This window comes from Corvus brachyrhynchos, unplaced genomic scaffold, assembly GCF_000691975.1.
Source record: "Corvus brachyrhynchos isolate BGI_N302 unplaced genomic scaffold, ASM69197v1 scaffold142, whole genome shotgun sequence".
Taxonomy (NCBI): Eukaryota; Metazoa; Chordata; class Aves; order Passeriformes; family Corvidae; genus Corvus; species Corvus brachyrhynchos.
In genome coordinates this window covers 2,346,740-2,356,537 of record NW_008237226.1, presented here as the reverse complement: position 1 = coordinate 2,356,537, position 9,798 = coordinate 2,346,740, and the positions used below count along the sequence as shown (strand labels likewise).

Genomic DNA, 9,798 nt, shown 5'->3' with positions numbered 1-9,798 from the left:
CCCCCCCAGTTGTTCAAAATAAGCTGTTTGATCATCCCTTATCATTCTGGAGCAAACAGAAGATGGTTGCAGTGACAAACTCATTTGCAACATCTAAAATTCCAGGAATATTTATTTCCACTAATAATGAACTTGTCAACTAGGTAGTCTGCAGCAGTTACAGGTAAATGCCCTTTTTCTATTGAAAATTATAATCAATATTTGCATATTTAAGAAAAAGGTGCATGAAAGTTTAGAAATTAATGAGGAAGTTGGCAAAAAACATAACTCCAGTATGTTAGCAAAGCAATAAGTTCTCTAGCAGAATGAATAGCTTCTCTGAAATCAACTAAAACTCACTGTAACAATTTTTAATAGCTCAGTATACCCAGTGGTTTTAGGAAAATTTGAAAAGAGACTGATTCCAGTGCCCCGCTTTAAATAAATATTTAATCCATGACAGTAACTGCAGATATTTTTTCTCTGTGGAAATTCTCAAAGGAGAAAAATACTACATTGATTCTCTTATTTATTACAAAGTGTAGTTTGTCAATTGCCATAGCCTAAAGTCTCAATTTCATGTTTTTGGATTTAGAAGTGTTTTGTATTACTCACATTATCAATTTATTAAGGTTTTGAAACTTCTCATGAAAAGTGTTTACCAAACTGGCAGTACTCTTTCTATTTCCTTACATAGTCTGTACTGTCTGCAACTGCCGAATCAAATAAGATGAGCAAGTATTCTGGTTCTAAGCACTAAATGACACATTAAAGTGCAAGTCAAATAGTAAATAAAAATAGACGGTTTTTGCCAGTTTGTGGTGCCAGACTTTAATGACATCATAAACCCATTGCTCATGCTGCATGCAGCTGCCATATCAGAAAAAAAATGCAGCCTTATAAGAAATAAGTAATTTGGGACATTTTTTCCCTGGAAAGGGCAGAAATTATGGAAAAAATCACAAACTCTTTTGCCAAAATAATGACTTAGATTTTACTTTTCATTTTACAGTTGTTCCCAGAAGGCATGATTGCTAATCAGATCAACATTAAATTGAGTATCAATGTTCCCTTCCCTGGGCATTCAAAGCTCTACTATTAGCATAATTCAAATTATTAATTATTTAATTATTTATATTGCAGGAGTACTCAAAATCCCTTATCAAAATCTGGCATAAACACAGATGAGCAGAGTGTTGCACAAGAAATCTTAGGTAAGTTTTATGAAGAAAGAATAATGACTATGGAAACTTGTTCCTAGAATTTGAGAAACACAATGACTTTCTGGTTTTTTTCTAGACTTAAATTTCTGTCCAAGTGCAGTCAGCTAAAGTTCAGTCCAGCTTATCATTCTTCCTTATTTGTCTTGCAACGACTACCTTTGGCATGTCTAGGATTAAAATGATCACAGCAAACGTCAAAGTTAAACTGAAAGGCCTTTAACAATTTGGATCCTGTGGCAGATGAAAAAATTCTGTCTTACGTTCATTCAGGCAAATAATATTTTCCAGGGTAACTAAGGGAAGATAAATTTGGTCTATGCAAAGAGTAAATTTCAGTGAAATTTAACGTAATAGAAATATGGTATGATAATTATTACTATCTTCACTGAATAATTCTAGAAGACATTGACCCCTGAAATACATTCTTTTCTGAGATGAATAGGATGATTTTGTCTCACCTATCATGGAGAAATTGATTGTACTTTTAGAACAAAAGCTATGATCTTAATTGACTATCATTTTAAGATAAGGTACAGCTCAGTCCTAAAATACTTAGCAAAGTTTTATTTTTCACTGAAAATAGACTTTTTGAGTATCCAAACTTAGTATCCAATACTAAGTTTGTAACTGGTTAAATAAGTCACTCACCTATGAAGATGGATTAGTAGAGTACACTGAGTAACTCAATATTGTTTATATATTGCACTTGTCATAAAAATCTACTGTTTAACACACAGGTAACATCACATTTTTTTCATGTGTCTACCTAATTCATAACACCCCTAGTGATTTCTTTAGCCCAAAATGTGAACTGAAAATATATTTCATTTCTTTTCCAGTGATTGCTGAAACCAGGTCTAATCTTCTCCTCCTCAGATTTTTAAAGTGAAAAATAGGACCACAAATAGAGCCATCAGCCAATGGAGAGGGACTAGAAGTGGAGGAAAGGAAGAACTGCTGGTGTTCTCGAAATGTCCTTCTGTAATAAAGCTAAAGTACCTTAGCAAGGTGGCATATTACACTACCAGGGCAATTCCAGAGATTTGCACTACCTAATTACAAGATATTTCCTTGTTGAGTGAGGACATCCAGAATGGTCAAGACGTTTTTTTTTCTTTCCCTGTAAGTAGAGGAGAAGGACCTTGGCTTAGTCACCCTTTAGGGACTTAACAGCAGTACTTTACGAAGGGCTGATCAAGAAGATGGATCTGGGGTCTTCACAGAAGTGCATGGTGGGAGGAAGAAAGGCAGTGGGCACAAGCGGAAAGAAGGGAACTGAAACATAATGAAAAGCGTTCTCCCAATGAAAAGAATAAAACAGTGGCACAGGCTGCCCAGAGAGGTTGGATGTTATATATCTTTGATATTTTCAATACCAGAATGGACAAGCCCTGGACAACCTGGTCTGAACTCACATCTGACCCTGCTTGAGCAGGAGATTGGACCAGAGACCTCCTGAGGCCTCTTCCAGACTGAATTATCTTGTGGTTCTATGATTCTGTGATGACACATGCAGATATTAGAAACAATATGGAATTTATCAAATCTAAAACACCTTAAAACTCAGATAAATACTTCAATCCTAAATATCATGGGCAGACTTGTTTAACAGCTACTTCAGGGCATCTTGGGCTTAGTTTCTCTGCCTGACATGGCTGTGGCACTATGCAGATATATTATGTAGATTTAACTATTATCTGACATTTTTATACATTCAATGAGACATTATTCTAAATACAAAAGGCAACTAAACTTCAAAGAAAATGATTTACAAGAGAGGAACAAATATAGTTAGCTAGATATATGTATTAGTAAAAGAAAGTTTATATCACTTAGAAGCACAGGCTGTATATAATATGGATGTTTGTGTTCTTTATGGCCTACATAAAGTTAAGTTTGTTTGGGTATCTTAGCTAAGTATTTGCATATACTGACATTTTAGATTTTTTAAAGTGCTGGTTTTATATAATAATTTCTTTTTATGTATTTTAAACTACATTTATATACCACTGTTTCTTCTAGATTTAAAATATGGATTTTAGCTCTTCCATTTAAATTATTCTAAGAGCTAAGGAAGACGTTATTGCAGTATTGCTTTAAGCATTTGCTTGCTAACAGAAGGCTGTAAGAGGCCAACATGCATTTGGTACAATTGTGAAATACTTATAGAATGCATCTGTCTCAGCTATTAACCATATGAGATTGGGTCAGCAGAGGTTGCTGAAAAGGAGCATATTGATTGCTTAGCTCTGCTGTCAAAGGAGTACAATGCACAGTATTATAATGGATGCAGATTACAGTGATTGTTGTTGAACAAGAAACTTTTGAGAGGTTCTATTTATTTCAAATGCTTTAAAAAAAGCAATTTGAATGAGCCAAAACACAGGTATTTTCCCTAAATTGCTTTCAGTGTTCCTGTTTTTAATAGATTTTATTTCACAAAGTTCTGGCTAGTGGGCTGGTAATGACTTCTGTACAGAATGGCAACTATGTTTTTTGTGTGATAAAGCCACAAACAATGTATTCAACTTAATTGATAATAAAATTCAGTATTTTTTCAATAACTCCTCCTTCACTATCCCACATTTCAACAAGATTTTATTTAAGGTAGCACTAAACCATATATTTTTGTAATGTAATTAAACGGTAAATGTTAATGTAATGCTAATTATAACAGGCCCAACTTTTTATCAAGCAGTTGGAAAGAGACAGTTCTAAATATATTTAACATTTGGGTTGTGCTTTGAACACTTCTAACTTATCGGAATATAATGAAACATTATGTACCTCGGCCTCATTACACTGGGGGTTCAGAACTGACAACTAGCTCCACATGAGTTTCCATGCCTATGTAGAAGAAAAAAGAAGGTATTTTTTTAGAATTAAAATGTGGAAACTATCAAGAAAAATAGTATCTTTTCCACTGTATGTTTTCCATGTCCACACATGCAAAAATTTGCCTTTATCTAAGGAATGTTTGGTTGACTTGACGTTCTTTCCTAAAAATCTTGATAAAAAAGTAATTAACCAAGCTACTACGTTAAATTAATTGTCTTCTTTAACCAGAGCTGTAGCAAAGGAAGCAAGATGGGGTCGCACCAGAAACATCCTATTGATAGGAGCACTAAGAAAAAAATATGTTTCACCAGTACTTCTCCCTTTGCACTGGCAACCACAAAGAAGGAAAGCTAATCTGTAGTGATAGCACAAGCAGGACAAAGTAATGTTTGCTCCTGGAAAGAAACCAAAGAAAAAGAGGAGAAAATCTGAGGAGATGAACATCTTTCCACAGTGGCTTTCTTACATTAATTTGCTAAGAAGTGAAGTTGGATTATGGTTTTATTTGGCACAACTTATCAACCTTGTTGAATTCTGACACAGTACCAGTACTCCTTCAGCTTTCTGGAGTATCCCTCATAACCCAATATTTACTTCAGTATTTCACAGGTCCAGCAAGACTGAAGACTTCTAGCAATGAGTGAGCTAGGTCTGATGGTTTAAAAAATACCCCTTTTTTTTGTAAATTGCAGCTTTGTGTTTAGATTAATGATTAGTAAAAGAACAGATAGACTTTCTTATCTCACTTTCATTAGCTTCATACCCAACTTATTATTTTTACTCAAATACATGTTGATTATATTTGGCTTCTTTGCATCATTTTTTAATATATAAATTTAAAATATATTCAGAATGTGATTTTTGTATACTTATATGGTGTACAACTTTGACAAAGTTTATTTTACTCATAATTTACTTTTTGAAGCTCATAGGCCTTAGATCAACAGACTGCCTTTTACTCTGCTTCTTTTATCTTCCTTTAAATACTCTGTATTTTATACTCCCATACTTATTTGTTAATTTTTATGTCCTCTCTTTTCCATTTTCTCCCTATTGCTTTTCATTGACAATTGCTGTCCTTTGTACTACCACTGAGCTGCAAAGGACTTTTAGAAAAAAATAGCTCAGTAAGGCAATGCAGTTTTCTATCTATTAGAGAAATTCTTTTTCATATCCACTTCACTCAAAATTTTCCACATACCATTTTGTTGGTATTCACAATTTTCTTTGGATGTTGGAAGCTTTTCTGAAGCACTAAATATACCTTTAGCTGGTTGGAACCATCTTTATTTTTGTCTTCTGACCATAATCATATCATCATCATTGATGTCTAGGCTGCCACTAAGTTCCATGAAGGGATTAGTTAATTTTTGCTCATTAAGATACTGAAATTAACTTTAGAATTTTAACAGCAAAGTGCACTCATATAGCATATCCTGTGAGGCTAGAAAGAAAAACTTTTTTCTTGTTTGTCTCCTCTAAAAAAGAAACAAATCAATTTCATCATACTAGTTATGATAAAATGTGGGCCAAGGACCAGCTCTGAGCCTGCACAGAATACTGTGTATACTGTACCTATTTTTAGTTGAATATTATTCATTGAATACATTATTTAGAAAATGTTGCTGGTTTTCAATGAATAATTTATTCAGTTTTGTTGCTATCTTAGACCAGCTTTAATTATAACTCACAGTGCAGTGCTGAAGCAAAGAGAGATGAAAAATGATAAGCCCAACTATTGCTAGGATATCTAGAGACTTAGGGCATTAAATATCATCCATCTAAGCTGAAATCAAAATCCTGATATTTTCAACTTGCGTATATTCTCTCTTGTCACTTGTAAGTATTTTTGGTTTACTCTCGTTCTCCTTTTTTCCCCTTCCTCCCTGCTTTCTGTCAATTTTTGCTTCCAATTTTGCCTAAATGTCTGTTCTGTCCTTCCTGTCTCTTTTGTTTTTCACCACTCACCTACCCCTGTCAACGAGCCCTCATTTTTGATATAGATTAGGGTAGTCCAGCAGACCTCTTGAGAGTAAATGGATCCTTCATAAAACACTTCTAAATTTATTAATTTTTCTCTGCTGATTCAGCTCAGTGGAGTAAATCTACAGGAAAACATTTCTGGGAGACATTTTTTTTCCCTTGAAGGCTTGTGGTAAATGAAAACGATTCTATGACCAGTGTATTTTAATAGTTCCCATATGAAACCATCATCTGCTCTTGTCCATCATTTAACCAGACTAAAACAATGCCATAGTAAATTGACTGAGTTAGTCTGGCAACATCCACAAATGTAAATTCATAGAGGAGAGAAAGAAATGCAAATTAATCCATATCCATGTGCCAATCTTCAGGCAAGCTGTGAAGACAACTATTCTGAAGCAAGTACATATAGAAAACAGGACAGGCTGATGTCATCCATGTCAAGCAGTAATCTATGTAACTGATGACGTATTGACATTGGAAAACAGCTTAGATAGTTGGTGCAATATTAGAAATCATTAAAAATTACAAGAGAATAGGAATGCCTGTGAACCAGAAGAAATTCTTGATTCATCAGAGTGCTCTTAAATGGACTTCTGGGCAACATCCTAATGCCGATGTGGGCCGTTCTGCTGCAATGACCCAAAACCAGAAAGACGAAGAAAAGACCCTGGGCACCAAGCATAGCGTTTTAAAAATACTCATATATGAAAAGTTTTCAAATGTGGACAGGTGGCTACTACAAAAAACTTCTGCAGATCTTGTTCTTGGACTCAATAGAATGGAATTTGTAAAGTGACATTTCTCCGTGCTGGAAACGTTTCATGCTAGATTGTTCTTATGTAGGAATAATATAGGAGAACTCAAAAGGAATGCCTACCTAGCTCAGGTTCCTGGGCACTGCAAGAATGCAAATAATAACAATAATAGTAATTACATAAAAACTAGACAGCCAAAAGGCTGTTCTCTCGTGGTTCCAAGAGAAAACCATAGAGGTGGTCCTTCTGGAGACTCTGTCACTACTCAGAACATTTAAATATGGTTGCATCTGGAACTTAAAAAGTACCAGCAGCAGCACATGATTTTCCAATCTCTTAACATCTGCAATTTAATGCATCAGAAAGCAAAAGAACAAGGGTAACAGTCGGGTATCTGTTATATGTTTAAAGTCTGCCAATAATGTAGCATATGAAAGTGTGCCTATAAGAAAAACTTGTTTGATTAAAATGAAACAAATGTTTAATTTCCCCTCTCTGGTTAAACAGTTATTTGCAAGAGCAGTGAGCATAAAAACATACATGTAGATATGAATATATACATATTGAGAGACACAACAATTTTATTGTACAACACTTATAAATAGATTTGAGAAACTCAAGATATATAAGAAACCCTCTCCAAGAAGAGGCTGTTCAACACTACAAACTCTGACTATTCCAAAATATAATACTTGTTTTTTTCTAGAAAGCAGTTTTTAAAAAATCCTCTGCATTTCTATTTCTTGTCCTGAAAACCTGACCTACTGATACAGCATATTGCTAGCATATCTCTGTTTCTTCATCAACATATTTTCGACAAAAAATATATAAACTAATGTTCTTGGAAGACTTCACCCCATTTCAGAAAGTCTCCACAGAGATAGGAAAATTGAAATGGTTACATAGAAATTAAAATAAAAATGTATGAGTTTAGACAGCTATTTTCCACATATCTTCCTTATTTCCTAACTTGTTGGCAAGGCTATCATATAAGCCATGCTCTAGTAACTTTACAAAAATAAATCACAAACTGTGCCTATTTTAATTATGACATCTGTTCTGCAGCAGGGTATTGTATAGGTCAATAACAGCAGCATGGCTTGGTGTCACAACTGGATTTGTATCACAAATATAATCACCGATAATTTATTAATGGATTCTCTACAATAATTTTCTGATATTGCTTTTCAGCCTAAAAACAAGACAAATACTCTTGTCCATCCAAGCATTATTCTATATGCAATCAGCATACTTTTCATAGTACATAATTGAAAAAGTAATCATGAGCTCCCCAACCCATGTCCCACAATTATATAAAAAGATTTTCCCCTATTAAATGGTATTATATTTAAAATTATTAGCAATTTATCAGACTCTGCAATAAAGTAGAAAAAATACAGTACCTTGAACACTAGTTTTCTCAAAGATAAGTAAATGCCTAAATATCAAGCATTCTTCAGCTGTACAGCTGTAGTTGAGAACACGAGATAAAAATAAATCTACTTTAATAGATGTAATATGAGACCTCAGGTAGGTTTTTGAATAATATTCGAGTACCTGTATCATCTGTTAGGAAAGCTGCAGTGCAGGCATGTAGCTTTTAAATGGAAAGCCAAAATCACAGATGAAGAGTAGGACAGAAAATGATAACAGTCCTTTCCGAGCTCCCTCACCAACTGGCTGTTGAATTTTATAGGTAGATTAAGTCATGGAAGATTAAGATAGAAGCTTTGCTCAGAGCACCTACCAGGCAAGAGAAAGCAAAATACAGCACTCCATTTAAAACAATGTACTTTGTAAAACCAGAAAAGCTGATTGGCAAAGCAATCATCTTTAAAATGTCCCTGAAGATTATAAATAAAACTATTATATTTTATACTGGAGCTCCGTGGTATGATGACAACCCATTAACTCAATCAGAATAACGACAGGAGGGCCATCAGAATGATAAAGCCGTTCTAATGAAATGCAGACAAAGATTAAAAAGAATTAAAAGTGACAAGTAAAATCCATTAAACGACAGCCTTTAGCTACTGTAATCAAAGGATTATTACTTTTCTTGTCAATTAACAGCTGTGTGTCTATTTTTTCATGCAACACAAAAGACTATGCCAAGTGTCAAAAAATCATTATTAATAAGGGGCCTTTATTTTTGTTTATTTGGTTTGTGCAAGTACATTGCAAGATCTCCAAATGAACCATGTACACAATTTTAGAAGCCATAACACACAATTAACAACAGCATTCTGTGCTATTATTGCCCTTAAAACTGAGTCTTACTGAAGGAAGAAAGCAATTACAAATGGAATCAATTGCAAGTGTGTTAATCAATGTCTTTAACTTATGTAAAATATTAGAAACATACACATGCAGAAGTACTCTATGTTTTTCATTCTTTGATATTATTTTGCCTACGCTTTGCCACAATATTTCACATGGCAGGACATTCCACCAATGTTGGATTTTGCACATTGCATAGGTGAATTAATTTTCTGTTCATTAACCTTGAAAATAGTTAAGAGTAAAAAATAAAAACTAAAAAATTTTAAGGGGAAATTAAATTCTTGAGCACAACAGATAAACCTGCACCTTTGTTTGGAAAAAAAAGTGTGATCCACAAGTCAGCACAGATTCCATTGCATAAACATAGAAAATTTCATTACAAAGTCTTTTACTATTAATAGTAGACAATTAATACAGTTAATAACACTAATAATGCTACCAGATGAGGCCAGAGAAGAGATCACAGTAAAAATGCTTTCCGTCTTTTTTATATTTATAATATCTGGCCGTCATCTGTATTGTTTCCATTGTCTTTAACAAATTGCCTCTACTTTGTGCTGCTTCCAATTGCTCTAAGTACTTTCAGAACTGGCAAAATTATGTTGTAGTTCCATACCTAAACACCTATGTCCTTTTCTCAGACAGATTATGGAAGTTTTTAGTCATTTATCCAGATTTTTTTCAGCACTACAACTTTAAATAGATGAATGAATGGCCAAGCTGATTAATCTTCT

The 9,798-nt window shown here is 33.9% G+C and overlaps 1 protein-coding gene across 1 annotated transcript in view; it reads right to left on the bottom strand.

Moving 5' to 3' along the window:
• The window catches only part of ZNF804B (zinc finger protein 804B), a 71,423-nt gene extending 62,980 nt beyond the window's left edge, over positions 1-8,443 (bottom strand). Inside the window, exon 1 of the mRNA XM_017729251.1 lies at positions 8,339-8,443. Within this exon, the coding sequence (XP_017584740.1) occupies positions 8,339-8,347 (9 nt within the window). The 5' untranslated portion in view covers positions 8,348-8,443. The remainder of the gene's footprint in view (positions 1-8,338) is intronic.
• Between the last annotated feature and the right edge of the window lie 1,355 nt (positions 8,444-9,798).